This window comes from Panthera pardus, unplaced genomic scaffold (genome assembly GCF_024362965.1).
Source record: "Panthera pardus isolate Hobbes unplaced genomic scaffold, ASM2436296v1 HiC_scaffold_27, whole genome shotgun sequence".
NCBI lineage: Eukaryota > Metazoa > Chordata > Mammalia > Carnivora > Felidae > Panthera > Panthera pardus.
The window spans coordinates 78,908,233-78,927,382 of NW_026526843.1; the positions used below are offsets into that span (position 1 = coordinate 78,908,233).

General features: G+C 37.8%; 1 protein-coding gene across 2 annotated transcripts in view; it reads left to right on the plus strand.

The window, feature by feature from the left end:
- FAM120C (family with sequence similarity 120C) overlaps positions 1-19,150 on the plus strand; it is a 123,612-nt gene that overhangs the window by 40,927 nt on the left and 63,535 nt on the right. Inside the window, exons 4-9 of one of the 2 annotated variants that reach the window (XM_019436638.2) lie at positions 2,269-2,397; positions 13,088-13,190; positions 13,757-13,833; positions 14,265-14,545; positions 15,474-15,747; positions 16,404-16,575. In XM_019436638.2, the coding sequence (XP_019292183.1) occupies positions 2,269-2,397; positions 13,088-13,190; positions 13,757-13,833; positions 14,265-14,545; positions 15,474-15,747; positions 16,404-16,575 (1,036 nt within the window). Of the gene's footprint in view, positions 1-2,268; positions 2,398-13,087; positions 13,191-13,756; positions 13,834-14,264; positions 14,546-15,473; positions 15,748-16,403; positions 16,576-19,150 lie in introns of those variants that run through there. The other variant, XM_053891583.1, reaches the window with a different exon arrangement.

Sequence of the window (19,150 nt, forward strand, 5' to 3'; positions counted from 1 at the left end):
CAAAACTAAAAGGCAGCCAACAGAATGGGAGAAGATATTTGCAAATGACATATCAGATAAGGGTCATTATCCAAAATCTATAAAGAACTTACCAAACTCAACACCCAAAAAACAAATAATCCAGTGAAGAAATGGGTAGAAGGCATGAATAGACACTTTTCCAAAGAAGACATCTGGATGGCCAACAGACACATGAAAAGATGCTCAACATCACTCATCATCAGAGAAATACAAATCAAAACCACATTGAGATACCACCTCACACAGGTCAGAGTGGCTAAAATTAACAACTCAGGAAGCAACAGATATTGGAAAGGATGTGGAGAAAAGGGAACCCTCTTGCATTGTTGATGGGAATGCAAACTGGTGCAGCTGCTCTGGAAAACAGTGTGGAGGTTCCTCAAAAAATTAAAAATAGAATTACCCTACAACTGAGCAACAGCACTACTAGGAATTTATCCAAAGGATACAGGAGTGCTGATTCGAAGGGGCACATGCACCCCAATGTTTATAGCAGCACTATTGACAATAGCCAAATTATGGAAAGAGCCCAAATGTCCATCAACTGATGAATGGATAAAGAAGATGTGGTATATATACACAATGGAATACTACTTGGCAGTGAAAAGAATGAAATCTGGCCATTTGCAACAACGTGGATGGAACTGGAGGGTATTATGCTAAGCGAAATAAGTCAGTCAGAGAAAGACAGATATCATATTGTGGAATTTGAGAAACTTAACAGATGACCGTAGGGGAAGGGAAGGAAAAATAAGTTACAAACAGAGGGAGGCAAACCATAAAAGACTCTTAAATACAGAGAACAAACTGAGGGTTGCTGGGGGTAGGGGTTTAGGGGGTGGAGTATGTGAGATGGGCATTGAGGAGGGCACTTGTTGGGATGAGCACTGGATGTTGTATGTTAAGTGATGAATCACAGGAATCTACTCCTGAAGCCAAGACTACACTGCATGTGAGCTAACGTGACAATAAAAAAAGTTTGTACCCTTTGACTGAGTAATTACCAGTTTAGGAAGCTTATAATTAAATAATTAGAAAGTGAACAAAAATCATACCTACATTTTATCATAACATTAAAGAAAACCTGTATTTAAATTTTTTCAAGCATCACAAATGTAGATAAAATAATAATATAGTGAGTCACTATTGAACATCTTCTAGCTCCTACAGTTATGAAGATGTAGCCACACTTGCTGGAGTTTTATTATTATTATTATTATTATTATTATTGCTGTTGCTAATGTACTTTAAAATAAATTCTGGACCTCAAGTCATTTTACTCCCAAATTCTTCTATATGCATCTCGAAAACATGGGCATTTTCATACATAAGCACAATGCCATTATTACTTTTAACAAAATTAATAAGTTAACATCCAGTCCATTTTAGGATCATCTTGATTGTTTCAAAAAGGCTTTTTTTGTAGCTAGTTCAAATCGGGATCCAAATATGGCCCACAAATTAAAACCTTACCGATACTTGCAAAGAATTTGAAGCAGCCAGGGGCGCCTGGGTGGCTCAGTCTGTTAAGTGTCTGACTTCGGCTCCTGACCACATCTGACTGTGATCTAACCGTTTACGCATTCGAGCTCCGCCTCAAGCTCTGTGCTGACAGCTCAGAGCCTGGAGCCTGATTTGGATTCTGTGTCTCCCTGTCTCTCTGCCTTTTTCCATTCATGTGTGCTCTCTCTCTCTCTTTCTCTCAAAAATAAATAAACGTTAAAAAATTATTTAAAAAACTAAAAGCTGCCAAATGGTATTATGAAAGAAAACTGATTATGGCAGTGTCCTCAGCTAGTGGTTATCTCTATAGTAGGATTATAAATGATATGACGTTATCTTTCTTTATATTTTTGGGGTTTTTTTTCCCCCAAGTGTTCTATGCTGAGAATCATGAGGAAAACTATTTTTTAATGTTTATTTACTTACTTTTGAGGGAGAGAGAGAGGAGAGGAAAGAGGGGGAGACAGAGAATCCCAAGCAGACTCTGCACTGCCGGCGCAGAGCCCCACACGGGGCTCAAACTCATGAACCGTGAGATCATGACCTGAGTTGAAACCAAGAGTCGGCCGTTCAACTGACTGAGCCACCCAGGTGCCCCTGGAGGAAACTATTTTTAAGGAAAAGATTTTAACTATCTCTAAGTGGATTTACTGAATTTGAATTTTCTGTCTTACCTCTACATCACTCTTTCTCTTAGTGATCATCATCAACCTCAATGTACCTTGCTTATCTTATCTCTTCTAGGTCCGAGCTCATCAGCTGGTTCTTCCTCCCTGTGATGTGGTGATCAAGGCTGTTTCTGAGTATGTTAGCTCCATTAAAGACCCTTCAAATCTGGATGTGGTTGGGAAGGATGTTTTCAAACAGTCTCAGGTGAGCTAGACTTCTTCCTAAGAGTTGCCAGTTTTCTTTCCTTCACTAGTACCACCAGCAGATTTGATTTTTTTTCTGTGCTACCTACCTTCTCTCCATCTAGCTGCTTGTTTTCTCCATGCTTACAGACTGGAACCCCAAAGTTTCCTTTGAAAACATTACTAGGTCTGGAATGAAAGAGTTCTTTGCCTTTTTCCCCACTATCAAGATAAAAAAGCTTACTCTGGAAAATCTAGAAAATAAAGACACTTAAAATCTCATTACCCAGAAACAACTTGGTATAGTTATCACTCTAGAATATGTGCTTCTACCCTTTTTGTGTTTCAATGTATACCTTGATATAAAGAAGGTCTTGCTTAGTTGAGGTTAATGGGTCATGAAAAAGACTACTTAAAGTAGGTCCACATAAAACAAAAATCAGTATTTCATTGTTAATAGTGAGAAAAAGGCTCTACTGGGGAATTTGTCTTGTGAAATGAAGCTAAAAGTTAGGAAAATAAGTCAGTTTTGTTTTTAATAATTTAATTTAGACTTGCACAATGGGTTTTTCAGTTTATTTTTAAAGTTAACATAAAGTGGGCACCTGTGTGGCTCAGTCAGTTAAGTGTTCAACTCTTGATTTTGGCTCAGATCATGATCTCATGGTTCATGAGTTCGAGCTCCACATCAGGCTCTGTGCTGACAGTGCGGAGTCTGCTTGGGAGTCTCTCTCTCTCTCTCTGCCCCTCCCCCATTTGTGTTTGTACATGCTCTGTCTCAAAAATAAATAAACTTTTAAAAATTAACATAAAGTAAAACTGACTTTTATATGTGTGTGTATATAGTTCTCTGAATTTTTAGCACATGATTTATGTAACCACCATCACAATTAGGATCAGAACAGTTGAGCCACCCCCAAAAATCTCTCATGCTGTCACTTTGTAATCACACCCAAACTTATCCCTAACTCCTGGCAACTACCAGTCTATTGTTTGTCACTACAGTTATATCTTTTAGAGGATAACATATTAATGGAATCACATAGTATTTAATCCTTTGAGAATAGTATTTTTCATTCAACATAATGCCTTGAGATTCTTCTACATTGTTTCATGTTGCATCTATCAATAATTCTTGCTTTTTATTGATAAGTGGTATACATTGTATGGGTATGCCACAGTGTATTTATTCATTCACCTCTAAAAGATATTTGAGTTGTTTCCAATTTTTGGTAGTTCGAAGACAGTTGCTATAAACATTTATGTACAGATTTTTCTCTAATGAACTTAAGTTTTTATCTCCCTGGTGGAAATACCGAGGAGTGGGATTTCTGGGTCATATGGTAAGTGTATGTTTAACTTTGGCTTTATAAGACCCCGCCAAACCATTTTCCAGTGTGGCTGTTCCATTCCTCACTAGCACTTTTTACTAATCAGTATTTTTTATAAGCATTCTAATAGGTGTGTAGTGGCAGCTCTTCATAATTTTAATTTGCATTCCTCAAATGACTAATGATAAACATTTTTTCTTGTGCTTACTTGCCATCCATATGTCTTCTTTGGTGAATAGTCTGTTCGTGAACAGTCTTTTGCCCATTTTTACTTGAGTTGTTTATTTACTCACTGTTGATTTCTGTGAGTTCTTTATATATTCTTGCTTAAAGTCCTTTGTCAGATATCTTGTTTGCAAATATTTTCTCCTAGTCTGTAGTTTATCTTTACCTCCCTTTAACAGTGACTTTTGCAAAGCAAAAGTTTTTAATTTTTATCTTCTATGGATCATGCTTTTGGTATCATGTCTAAAAATACATTGCCTAATTCAGGCATGACAATATTATCCTTTTTTCTTATAAAAATTATATAGTTTAAAATTTTACATTTAGAACAAATCATTATTTACAGTTCATTTTTGTATAAAAGTTGAGGTGTTTTGGTTTGTTTTTGTATATGGATATCCAGTTGTTTCAACACAGTTTGTTGAAAAGACTGGCTTTTCTCCATTGAATTGCTATTTGTGTGGGTCTATTTCTAGACTCTGTTCTGTTCACTTGACTCATGTGTCTATCTCTTTGCAAATAGCACTCTGTCTTGAATACTATAGCTTTGTGTAAGACAAAATTAGGTAGTGATCCTTCCAATTTTATTGTTTTTCAAAATTATTTTGTCTATTCTAGTTCCTTTTGTCCGCCCAAATTAATTTTAGAATAATCTTTTCTATATCTACAAACAATAATCCTGCTGGGATTTTAATGGGAATTCCTTATATTAAATATACAGTTGACCCTTTAACAACATGTGGGTTAGGGGTACCGACCCCCCCCCATGCAGTAAAAAATCCATGTATAACTTTTGATTCCCCATAAACTTAACTACTAATAGCCTGCTTTTGACTAGATGCATTACTGATAACATAAACAGTTGATTAACACATATTTTGTATGTTATATGTATTATATACTATATTCTTATGATAAAGTAAGATAGAGAAAAGAATGTTAAGAAAATTATAAGGAAGAGAAAATACATTTAAAATACTGTATTGTATTTATCAAAAATATTCACATATAAGGGCACCTGGGTGGCTCAGTCGGTTGAGCATCCGACTCTTGATTTCAGGTCAAGCCATAATCTCAGGGTCATGGGATTCACCCACATTGGACTCTGCACTGAGCATGGAGGCTGCTTAAGATTCTCTCTCTTCCTCTGCCCCTCACCCCCACTTGTGCTCTCTCTCTCTAAAATAAAAAAAAAATTTCACATATAAGTGGACTCACCCAGCTCAAATCTGTGTTGTTCAAAGGTCAACCATATAGATGAATTTGTGAGTTTTGAAATCCAGTAATATGATATCTCTCTCCATTTATTTAGTTCATCTTTGATTTATCAACATTTTATACTTTTCAGTATACAAGTCCCATACATTTTTAAAAAATATTTATTTATTTTATATTTGAGGCACCTATTATAAAGGATATTATTTTGTTCATTGCTAGCATATAGAAATATGATTGATTTTTGTGTGTTAACCCTGTATTCTGCAACCTTTCTAAACTCACAAGGAATTTTTTTGGTAGTTTTTTGGTATTTTCTGTGTAGGTGATCATATTGTCTCTAAATAAGGACAGTTCTATTTCTTTTGTAGTCTGTGTCTTTTTTTCTTGACTTAATACACTGTCGAGGATTTCCAAACAATGTTGAATTGTAGTGATAATAGAGGATATATCTTATTCCTGATCTTTGGGAAAAACAGTCAGCATTAAGTATTACATTAGCTGTAGGTTTTGTAGATGCACATTATCAGGAAGTTCTCTTCTCTTCCTAGTTTACTGAGAGTTTTTATCATTAAAGGATGGTATATTTTGTCAAATGTAATTTTTTGCATCTGCTGATAAGATCATGAGCTTTTTGAATATTGAACCATCCTTGCATTCCCAGGATGTGGTCAAGGTATATTATAATTTTTTTTTATATTATTGGATTTGAATTAGTAGTATTTCAATGAAAAGTTTTACATTTATTTTCATGAGGAATATTGGCCTGTAATTTTTTGTGCTGTCTTTCTCTGGTTTTGATATCAGGGTACTACTGGACTCAAAATGAGTTAGCAAGTGTTCTTTTTTTTTTTCTTGGAAGAGATTGTGTAGAATTGTTTTTTCTTTTTTTTAAGTTTATTCATTTATTATTTCTGAGAGAGAGAGGGAGAGAGAGAGAGAGAGAGAGAGAGAGAGAGAGAGAGAGAGAGAGAAAATGCACAAATGGGGAATGGGCAGTGAGAGAGAGACAGAGAATCTGAAGCAGGCTCCAGGCTCTGAGCTGCCAGGACAGAGCCTGATGTGGGGCTTGAACTTCACTAAGCTGAAGTAGGATGCTTAACCAACTGAGCCACCCAGGCACTCCTGGTTTTTCTTCTTTAATTGTTTGGTAGAATTTGCCAGTGATGTGTACTTTGAATTCTGGTCTTCTTCCCCAATCCCCCTGCTAGTGTTTACTTTTCAGAGTCTTCAAATAGCTGCTCCTAGGTTTTATAACTACCTTCAGTGGAAATACGGTAGAGTGTGGTTACTCTATCTTATCCAGAATGGAAATCTCTCTGTAGATTTTTTTTTTAGGTGGACAAAGCATGAAATCATTGCTTCATTTTGGGGAGCATAAATTTTCCTAACCAATTATATGATAGCACAATCTAGCATCCATTACTTTGCATCTAACTTTCTAGCATAATATAAAAAGGGCTGTTTTTCATTAAAAAATATACTTGGCATTTATTTTCCCTAAGGGTCTAGTTTCTTTTCATATTCAAATCGTTGTTTTTTTCAAGTGCCTTTCCTGCCATCATCTTTCATAATTCGTTCTTCCACCATTATTGAACACTAACTGTAGTGATACTTATTTGTCCATGACTTCTAGCATGATGTGTGCAGTCCTCCATCATTTTCTTTGACTTAAGGAAATCCTGACCTTTATGACAGATTTTGTTCATTCACTTTGTTGATTTGCATTGAACTTTCAGCTGCTGGCATCAGACAATTAGGAAGAGACTGACCCACAAAGAAAGAAATTGACATAGTGGGGTAGGGAGAGAGGCTAGTATTAAGTAGGAGATACTGTTTAGATGGAGAATAAATTAAAATTCCTTTTTTTATTGTGGTAAAATATACATAACATGAAATTTACCATCTTAATCATTTTAAGTGTACAGGCCATTTGTATTAAATACATTCGTAATGTTGTATAACCATCACTATCATCCATCTCCATAACTCTTCTCATCATGTAAAACTGAAACTCTTTACCCATTTTTTTAAAGAAATAATGGCCATAATTTTTTTAAGCTTATTTATTTATTTTGAGAGAGAGAACCAGCAGGGGAGGGGCAGAGAGAGTGGGGGACAGAGGATCTAAATCAGGCTCTTCACTGACAGCAGAGAGCCCGGTGTGGGGCTCCAACTCACAAACCGTGAGATCATGACCCAAGTCACGGTCAGACACTTAACCGACTGAGCCACCCAGTCGCCCCAAAACTCTATACCCATTAAATGATAACTTCCCATTTTCCCCTCCCCTCTAGCCCTTGGCAACCACAATTCTACTTTTTTCTCTATGATTTTGACCACTTTAGGTACTTCATCTAAATGGAATTATACAGTATTTGTCTTTTTGTGACTGACTTATTTTACTTAGCATAATGTCCTCAAGCTTCATCCATGTTGTAGCATGTGCCAGAATTTTTTTCCTTTTTAAAACCAAATAATATTCCATTGTATGTTGACAGAGGAAACATTTTATAAGTTTTCAGTTGAGTGGTGAATATTTTTAATGTGATAACTTTTGCTTCCCTTTATAGCTTCATGATGTTTGGAACCTGGATAATGACTATTCAAGGATCCACTTTTTCACTAAACAAGAAGAACAAAAAAATTTTTAAGTAGAGGTTTTGCTATTAATTCCACCCTAAATGTTTTATAGTGTTTCCTAGTCTCTTTTGTATGTATGTTTTGATGTGGTAGTCATCTCAGTGTAAAAAGTGTCTGCTTTTTTCACTTAACATTATGTCTTAAACCGATTTTCATTGTTGTTATATAATTTTCATAAAATTTAATATAATCATTTTTAGCAATTGTAGAATTATGAGAGCTCTTCTAAACAAACATACAGAAACTGCTAGGTAATAGCATCAAAGGGATGGGATTCTACTCTGCTACCTATGGCCTCTGGGGATCTATAAAAGAAAAGGATAGGACTTTATTAAATATGATCATGTAGTAAATACTGAATGAACTTCCGCAGGCAAGGTCCCATGCTAGGCACTAAGATATAAATGTAAATAAACCATTCTCTGTTCTCACAGAACTTTAGGTTAAATGGGAGCAGAAGCAAATAAATAAGTATAACAAAGACAAACCACAATAAATGTGTCATAGAAAGAGAGGTGCCCTTTCAAGAAAGAATAAATGTTTGTCAGGGCACAGAGCAGTGGTACACTGAGGGAAGTATATGTAATTTGGTATTTCAGGGGATTAGGTCATAAGATCTATACTCATTGATGTTGAATAGTTTGCAAGTTAAATGCAGAAAGTGAGTTGAAAGACAGTATAATATGATTCTGTATGTATGAAAAAAAACAAAACCATATTGGTGTACATACATGTGTCTGTATAAACACAGCAAAAGTTATGATAGGACATATACCAAACTGATAGCACTGGTCACTTCTGGGGAGGGAAGTAAGTATAGAGCTATAGATATTAAGGAAGACTGTGTATGGCTTGTATCTTTTTAGGAGATTGTTATGGTGTAATTAAATATAATATGGAAATAATAGTGAATACATAACTAATGGAACCTTGATAAAGCAGAACATTATTCAACCAAATATATTTCATTCTATAAGTCAGTAATTTGCAGATATTGTTTAGATTTGGAACCCTTTTTCAAACAATTGTACTAAGTCTACAGTTTTTTGAGAAAGCCAAACGATTTTATTTCTAAGCAAGGCTGGAGGACCTGGAGATAGATAGATAGATAGATAGATAGATAGATAGATAGATAGATCTATAGATAGATAGATAGATAGATTTTGAGAGAGAGAGAGAGAGAGAGAGAGAGAGAACGAGCAAGTGGGAGAAGAGCAGAGGGAGGGAGGGAGAGAGACACACAGAGAGAGAGACAGAGAATCTTAAGCAGGCTCCACGCTCACTGCAAAGCCCAACGCTGGGCTTGATCCCGGGATCATGACCTGAGCCGAAACCAAGAGTCAGACACTCAACGGACTGAGCCACCCAGGCTCCCCTAAAGATCTTGATTTCTGCGTTTGTGTGCCTACATACATGCAAGTGAAGATATCTGGAATGCTATATAGATCCTAGAATGTTAACAATTACAAAGAGGGAGAAGATTATAAATGTTTTCAATTTTCCTTTTTTGGATTGTATGCTTTAATATATATTCTCTATGTATTTCTATAAGAAATGTTTGTTGCAATTAGGAGATGATTTTTCTGTAGAGAATATTCAACCCTGGGGCTATGTGGTGACTTGGGCACTCTCATGCATTGATGATGAGAGTATAACTTGAGACATCTGTTTTGGAAAGAGATTTAGTATCATGTGTCAAGAGTCTATGAAAATGACCATATCCTTCGACCTAGTAATTCCACTTCTAAGAATATGCCCTATGAGCATTGAGGAGGGCACTTGTTGAGATGAGCACTGGGTGTTGTATGTAAGCGATGAACCATGGGAGTCTACCCTGAAAATCAAGCACACACTGTACACACTGTATGTTAGCCAATTTAACAATAAATTATATTTTAAAAAATAATAATGAATAAGATAAAAAATAAAAACAAAAGAATATGCCCTATGAAATAACCCAAGAAACTTATGTAAAAATATGCTTATCAAAGAATTATTTATAATGATAAATTAGAAATGGCTTTAATAGTTTATATTCCATTTGATGAAACATGAAGGTCACAAAATTAAATTCAAGAGGACTTTACAATTTTGTTGGAAAAGGTTTGATAAAGAAAAGTTCGGGACACCTGGGTGGCTCAGTAGGTTAAGCGTCCAACTTCACCTCAGGTCATGATCTTGCAGTCTGTGGGTTTGAGCCCCGCGTCAGGCTCTGTGCTGACACCTCAGAGCCTGGAGCCTGCTTCGGATTCCGTGTCTCCCTCTCTCTCTGCCCCTCCCCTGCTTGCGTTCTCTCTCTCTCTCTCTTTCTCTCAATAAATAAACGTTAAAAATTAAAAACAGGGGCGCCTGGGTGGCTCAGTCGGTTAAGCGGCCGACCTCGGCTCAGGTCATGATCTCGTGGTCTGTGAGTTCGAGCCCCGCATTGGGCTCTGTGCTGACAGCTCGGAGCCTGGAGCCTGTTTCAGATTCTGTGCCTCCCTCTCTCTGACCCTCTCCCGTTCATGCTCTGTCTCTCTCTGTCTCAAAAAATAAATAAACGTTAAAAAAATTTAAAAAAAAAATTAAAAAACAAAAAAACTCCTTCTCAGTCAGCCTCAACCCTTCAGAGATAAATAGTATGTTTACTTCTATTGCCATAGATTAGTTTTGCTTCTACTTGAACTTTATATATTCTCCTTTTTGTCTCTCTTCTTTCACTCAGCATAAAGTGTTTGAGATTTATCTATACTGTTGCATGTATCAGTACTTTGTTCTTTTTGTCAGTGTATAGTTTTCCATTGTATGAATATATCCATTTATCCATTCTTCTGTTGGTATACATTTGAGTTAATTGAGTTTGGGGATCTTTTTTAAAAAATACTTTTGTTTATTATTATTAATTTTGAGAGAGAGAGAGAGAGAGAGAGAGAGAGAACACAAGCAAGGGAGAAGCAGAGAGAGAAAGAGGGAGAGAGAGAGAATCCCAAGCAGGCTCTACACTGCCAGCACAGAGCCCTATGCAGGACTCAAACTCACAAACCATAAGATCATGACCTGAGCCAAAATCAAGAGTTGGAAGCTTAGCCAACTGCACCACCCAGGCACCCTGAGTTTGGGGCTCTTATAAATAAAGCTGTTGTTAGCATTCTTGTTCATATCTTTTGGTGGACATACATACTCATTTCTCCTGGGTAAATACTTGGGAGTAGGATAGCTGTGCCATATGGTAAATATATGTTTAACTTAATAAGAAATTTCCAAACTGTTTTCCAGACTGTACCAATATACACTCCCACCAGCAATGTACTGGAATTCAAGTTATTCCATATCCTTGCCAGTGCTTGATGTTTATAATCTTTAATTTTAACCATTCTGGTGGATATATAGTGATGACACATTGTGGTTTTTGTATATGTTTAAGTGCTTTTTACTTTAGTGTTCATACCTTTTGAACAATAATTCTACTTTGGGGACATTTTCCGAAGGACATAATCAGAAATCCAGAAAAAATTGATCTGTACACGTATGTTCTTTGCTGCATAACTTATAATAGCCAAATGTGAGAAATAACCTAAATGTCAGGTATTAGGGAAGTAGTTACATAATTTATGACACATTTATAATGATAAAATATACAGTCATTCAAAATTATAATAAAAGAACAATATGAAATTGTATGTTATCAACTATAGAAAATGTGTGTATTAAAATAGACCAATAATACGTTAACAAAAAGTTTATTTTAAAATACTGGAAGAAGCCTTATCAACAATAGCCAAACTATGGAGAGAGCCCAAATTTCCATCGACTGATAATATTACTCAGCCATCAAAAAGAATGAAATCTTGCCATTTACAAACACATGAATGGAGCTAGAATGTGTTATGCTAAGTGAAATAAGTCAATCAAAGAAAGACAAATACTGTATGATTTCACTCATATGTCGAATTTAAGAAACAAAACAGATGAACATATGAGAAGGGGAGGAAAAAAAGAGAAGAGAGGGAAGCAAACCACAAGAGACTCTTAATGATAGAGAACAAACTATGGGTTGACAGAGGGAGGTGGGTAAGAGATGGGCTATATGGGTGATGGGTACTAAGGACAACACTTGTTGCAATGCGTACTGGGTGTTGTATGTAATTGAGAAATCACTGAATTCTATTCCTGAAACCAATATTGTACTGTGTGTTAACTAAAATTTAAATTATAAAAAAATTCTTTAAAATAAAATGAAATAAAATAATCAAAATAAAATAAAATACTGGAAGAAAACAGAGCAAAATGTCTTTGGGTGGCAGTACTATGTAATTTTTTCCCCATCCTCACCTATTTTTTTCTAATGGTCATGTGACCATTTTATTTATTTTTTTTTTTAATTTTTTTTTTTTCAACGTTTTTTTTTATTTATTTTTGGGACAGAGAGAGACAGAGCATGAACGGGAGAGGGGCAGAGAGAGAGGGAGACACAGAATCGGAAACAGGCTCCAGGCTCCGAGCCATCAGCCCGAGCCCGACGCGGGGCTCGAACTCACGGACCGCGAGATCGTGACCTGGCTGAAGTCGGACGCCTAACCGACTGCGCCACCCAGGCGCCCCCATGTGACCATTTTAGAATAGCACAAAATGTATTTGTTTGTTTTTAAGCTTAATTTTTTTAAGTATTCGAGATTTTGCATTCTTTTTTAAAATTTTTTTTTAATGTTCATTTTTTGAGAGAGAGAAACAGAACACAGAGTGGGGGAGGGGCAGAGAGAGACGGAGACACAGAATCCGAAGCAGGCTTCAGGCTCTGAGCTGTCAGCACAGAGCTCCATGTGGGGCTTGAACTCACCAACCACAAGATCATGACCTGAGTTGAAGTCAGACATTCAACTGATTGAGCCACCCAGGCGCCCTGCAGATTTTGCATTCTATAATGCTCTCTCCCTACCTAATCTTTTCTGTAACATGAAAAATTGCTCTCTTGGTTTTCTCTTATTTTTTAATGTTCATTTATTTATTTTTGAAAGAGAATGAGCAGGGGAGGGGCAAGAGAGAGAGAGAGAGAGAGAGAGAGAGAGAGAGAGAGAGAGAGAGAATCCCAAGCAGGCTCCATGCTGAGCAACCCCAACACAGGGCTCCATCCTACGACTGTGAAATCAAGATATCAAGAATCGACGCTTAACTGACTGAGCCACCCAGGCACCCCTGCTCTCTTGGGTTTCTTAAAACATTTTATTTCTGCTACTGTTTTGACTTTCTGATTATAAATTGCATGAAAAAGACACTCTCATGTTCTTTCTTTTCCTGAACATCTAATGTTCTAACATCCAGTCTAGGACAGAAGATAAAATAGAGAGATTCAAGAAAGCAGTTGAGTACTATTCAGTCACAACCAAACTCTCTGCACTGCCAGTGGGTCCCTCCTCCTTTCTAGGTAAGGCTTCTATCTGATGCTAGCTGCTGTACCCAAAGGGGAAACTGAGTCCCTCCTGGGAATTCCAGGGCCAGAGTGGAATGACTTGTTTGTATTACACCCCTATAGAAGTCATTCTTGTTTGGTGGGCATTCTCCTTTTGACTTCCATGTAATAAGAGTGGTGACATGAGGCGGGGCACTGATTTCTCAAATTTGTAGATGGGGTCTAATGCTATTTCCTTAGCTTGGGCTTCTTCTGGCACTAACCTCCAATATGGCCTGGTGTATATAAAATAGCCCTGTCTTTGGTTTCAGCCTGAGTTTGAATTCTACCTCTGCTGCTTAATAGCTGTGTGATCTTAACTAGTCACATTTGCATGTATGAAATACAGCTCATGATACCTATTTTATGGGGGATTTTTTAGATGAAATAATTTCTTTAAGTTTCTTGGCATGGCACATAGCTGCTGTTCAATAAATTATAACTTATTAATAATAATTTTTCAAGCAATATGGGGTTAGCAGAATATAATATAGTAGAATTATTAGGATTGATTAAAGTATGGCCCTTTCTCTTGGCTTCAGGTTTTCGGAATAATCGGCTTGGAAATCCTCCCCTTCCACGAAATCAGATGGGCACTATCTCTGCTGGAAAGCCAATGGTAATATCTTTCAAGAGGCCCAAGACCATTTGTTAGCATTAGACTCAGGTTGCTTCCTGATTTTTATACTCTGAGTTAAGGAGTTAAGGTAATTCAGTGTTATCAGAATATCAAGGCTGTATATACCTATGTCATGTTCTCAACAGACTATGCAAAGAAAACATCCAAATCACTAACCAATAGGATGATGTGAAGGTAGATTAGCTAATGTCAGAGAATGGTTCTAGGAGACATGGTTGGGCCATTGTCCTGCCTCTGGAGTATTCTGTCCATATATCACTGTTAGAATAATTTCTTATTATTCTCAGTAGTTTCTTTGTATCCCAATAATTCCCGCTTCTGGCATTATCTACTGTGTCACAACTTCTGAGGGAGCTATTTTGGAGCCAGTTCAAATGTTAAATAGCTTTTCTATCTGTTTTATTCTTTAGTTTTCTCACCATGTGCCCCAGAAAATGAAATATCCACCACCATTCCCAACGGGGCCCAACTCCTCTCTTCTCTTCTCTTCCCATGCTTTGGGGGAATCCCATCCTTTTTCTGAGGATCCCATGCTGCAGGACAGCCCCTTTGCCAATTGGGCTGTCTCTTATGACTCCTCTGCATCCCAGTTTCCCAATTACCTGACTTCCAAAGCTTCACCTCCTTTGGGACCAGACTCTTCTCACTCCTCTTCCTCTGATGGTGATGAACCAAATGGAGCCAGCTCTGAGTAAGTGTCTGAATAGGTACCCAAGGGAACAGACTTCTGAAGCATCTGTATTTCTCTTTTTGCTGGTAACCTGGGTTGAAGTGTGGAGGAGTATATGTTCCTTGATTTTCTCTGTGGCTCTTTGCTCTTTTTTATAATGTTTATTTATTTTTTGAGAGAGAGAGAGAGAGAGACAGAGCGTGAGCAGGGGAGGGCAGAGAGAAAGGGAGACACAGAATCCAAAGCAGGCTCCAGGCTCTGAGCTGTCATCACAGAGCCCAATGCAGGGCTTGAACTCTCAAACCATGAGATCATGACCTGAGCCGAAGTTAGACACTTAACCGACTAAGCCATCCAGGCACCCCTGTGGCTGTTTGCTCTTAAGTGAAGTAGAAAAACTCTATGCTTGGCTACTTCATACTCATTTTGACTCTGTACAGGTGGTAATTTTCAGATACCCAAGTGACTGAAGTAAAAGGAAGCATAGCAGCTGGTTAGGGAAGCCCTAGGTATGAGTGTGCTACATTTCATGGCTGTCATTTCTCAATTTTTGAGGGCTGTGGATCAAATGTAAAAAATAAGTGAAAATAATTTATAGAGTTGAAGTATTAGAATAGTTGAGTAGGCAGTTATATTAAGACAGGGTTCTGAGGATTAAAACAGTGGTGTTTTGTACTGGTTTATTTGTTCTTAGATTATTTCTCCAAGCAGATTATTCCTGGGAAAACAGAACTGCTCTGAGATTTCAGTTGTAATTAGTTTCTTAGAATGTAAGCTGACTCAAGGCATGGCGTCTTACAAGGTGTAGCTGAAAGATATCAGGTCCAATACTAACCCAGTGTCTTGACTTCCAGAGGGTTTGTAAGATTCCTTGGGATCAGACAGACATCTTGAATTGGAATATCTTTATCAACCTCCTTTCTTCTACACTGTCTTCCTAAATTTTTAGTCGTATCACGGAAACACTTCAGCAGCAGCCTGGATGGGATGATCCAAATGGTGACAGAGGGTCCTGGGTACAGCCCATTGATGCTGGAGTTTCAGATGCCAGCCTGGGTGATGGCGAGCCCCACATCCCATCCCTGCTGTCTATGTCTACAAGGAACCACATGGACATCACCATTCCACCCTTACCTCCAGTAGCTCCAGAAGTCTTGCGGGTTGCTGAACACAGACATCGAAGGGGTCTTATGTATCCATATATCTACCATGTTCTCACTAAGGTAATAAAGCACATCAGCACCTACCTCCCTGCTTTTACCACTGTACTTCACACTTCCTAGAGCCATAAGTTACCAGAGAACATTCTAATTGGTATCTGAAGGGAGATAAAAGGAGACCAAGTATGCTGGGGCTCCTCTTTACATTAAGGGCCCCAGATGAGGTGAGACCAGCAGTAGATGGGACTTTCCAATAAATGAGGCCCCAAGAAGATAACTATAATTGTAAGATAATATAATCTGCTCTAGCCAAACACCACAGAAAGAAGATAATGCACCATGTTGGTAGATTCTGGTCTAGGGCTGGACACAATCTAAGAAGAGGCTTTATGCCCTTGTTCTTTACCTCTTCCTCTATTTCTTCAGAGCTTTGTTCCCTTCCTCCAGTCTTACTATACAAGTCCATCCCCCAACAAAATGTCCAAGATGGACTTAACCCATTTATTCAGCTATAGTCAGTCATAGCAAAGACTCTAAAAACCATAGCTTTTGTGCTGGCTATGGTTATCTAGGCCTTTTAGTCTGAAACTCTATTAAATACAAGTAGCAAATTTAGTAGCTAGGCTATAGAGGCTAGTTCATGACTGATTCTTCTCAGATCAATTCCAAACCTTAAGGTAACTCATTATGTTCTTTCCCCTGGACCATTTTCTTATTAGGGTGAGATTAAAATCCCCGTATGTATTGAAGATGAGTGTAACATGGAGCTGCCTCCAGCTGCTCTCCTGTTCCGGTCAGCTCGTCAGTACATATATGGGGTCCTTTTCAGTCTGGCAGAAACACAACGGAAAATGGAACGCCTAGCTATACGGCGGCGGCTACCTGTGGAAGGTAAGTATTGTTTTAACTTCAACAGTTCTCTCAAAGTTTTGTGTGGAACAAAAACATCTGTGCAAGCACATCATACCTGTGACTATGGAGCAGTCTTTGAGAAAATGCATAATTCGCCAGAATACATATTAGTATGGCAAATGCATTAACTTAAGCCTCAGTTCTTTAATCATTAAGCATTCAGAGTAGCTACTACTTATTAAAACCATGCTGGACTTTGGGAATGTAGAGGTGTATCTGACATGGTTTCTCCTCCTCAGTAAGGTTTTGTTTTGGATTTGATCCTGTAGAGTTGGAGCCATTGAGGTGTTTTAAGCTGCAGAGTGACATGGTCAAATTAGTGTGTTCAAAAGAACCCTCTAGATTTCTGCTTCTGGGAAGATAGAGTACATATACTGTCCTTATTCCTCCTGCTAAATACACCTAAAAGCCCAGGATATTATATATATAACAAGTACAAGACATTCTAGAAGGTAAAGAGAAGAAGTCAGACTGGCTAAGGATTTTGGGATCCAAGGAATAATGCAGTGGTGAGTTCTCTGGGTTTTCTTATTGCTGCATATATCTTAGACTAGGTATGGGACCAGCTGGCAGCCCAGAAACACCAACAGGTACAGACCAGTAAAAGCTCCAAGAAATGCCTTCTCTCTCTAGTCAAAAGACCCAAAAGAAACAACCTAGCAAACAGAAAATTTTTAGGTAATAACTAATCTGCTCTAGCCAAACACCACAGAAAAACTGCAACCAACCCTCACCCCTAGTAGCAAAGACTGGATGAAGAGCCTAGACTTCTACTCTTGTCAGACTGCAACAAGAGTTGCAGAGCCTTTTAATATAATACCCCAAATGTCCAGGTTTCAATGGAAAATCCCTCTTCATACTAAGAAACAGAAAGATTTCAAACTGCGATCTCAAAATAACCAAAGAAAGAAAATCAATAGATGCCTACATTGAGATAACACAGATGTTTCAGTTACCTGGCAGGGATTTCAAAGCAGCCATTGTAAAAATTATTTGACAAACAATTCTGAACATGCTTAATACAAATTAAAATCAGAAAGTCTTAGCAAAGAAATAGGAGATATAAAGAAGAAATGGAAATTAAGAACTAAAAAATACAATAACAAAATACTTAATAGTTGAGTTAAACAGCAAATTGGAGACAATAGAAGAAATAGTGAATTTGGAGATAGAACAATAGAAATTACCCAATCTGAATAATAGAAAATACACTGAAAAAAAATGAACAGGGATCAGTAAAACTAGAACAAAAGATCTAATATTTGTATCATCAGAGTTCCAGAAAGACAGAAGAAAGAGGGTGGGGCTGCAGGAGGATTCAAATAAATAATGGCTGAAATATTATCAAATTTGGGAAAAACAGAATCAGCCCACAGAGTCAGGAAGCTGAGTGAATTATCCACAGTATAAACCCAAAGAAATCCTTGCTAAGATCTATCATGGTGAAACCTTTGAAAGCTAAAGACAAAAATTATTGAAAGCAGCCAGACAGAAACAATGCTTTATCTATAGGGGCAAAATAATATGAATGACAGCTGATCTCTCATCAGAACCCAGATTCCAGGAGGAAGTAGCACAACACTTTCTAGGGCTGAAAGAAAAGAAATGTCAGTTCAGAATTCTATATCAAACAAAAACATCCTCCAGGAATGTAGGGGACATCAACACATTCTCAGATGAAGGAAAACTAGGATAATTTTTCACAAGTAGCGCTACTGTAAAAGGATGGCTAACGGTAGTCATCTACACAAAAAGGCAATGATAAAAGGAGAAATATTGGGAGGAGCTTGGGTGTTGGCAGAATAGGAGGACCCAGAGCTCACTCCATCCCATGTTTCAACTAGATATCATCCGCATCCAAGTTAATAAATTGGAGAGTGATCTAAAGACCAGCAGAACAAACTCCACAACTAAATATAGAGAAGAAGCTGCATTTGAAAGATTAGGAAGGTCAGAAAGGTGGAGTGAGGCTGCCCACCAAAGGCGGGGAGGTGCATGCACAGAGAGGACAGAGGACCCTCACATCAGGGAGTTTCCACAGGAAAAAACTAATCCCCATCACTTTGGGCTTTAAGAAACAGAGGGGCAGAATTCTGTGAGTTTGTAAAATCAGTGGGACTTGGAAGCTGGAGCTTTAAAAATCTGTTTACTGGGGCACCTGGGTGGTTCAGTCCATTGAGTCTCCAATTCTTGATTCAGCTCAGGTCATGATCTTGCAGTTCCTGAGTTTGAGCCCTGCATTGGGCTCTTCACTGACAGTGCGGAGCCTGCTTGGGATTCTCTCTCTCCCTCTCTCTCTGCCCCTCCCCTGCTCTCGCTCTCTCTCTCTCAAAATAAATAAATAAACTTTAAAAAAGTACTAAAAGTCTCCTGAGTCAACACTGAGCCAACTGAGAGGGTGAGTGACAGTCAGGTTGCTGCCCTTAAGGAAACAGCAGGCTGGGTAGAGAGGCAACATAAAAACAGCAGTTTACACAGCTGTAGAGGCAAATAGGAGACAGATATGTTCATATTTATTTCTGAGCATGTTGGAAGACTTCAGAAATGAGGGAGC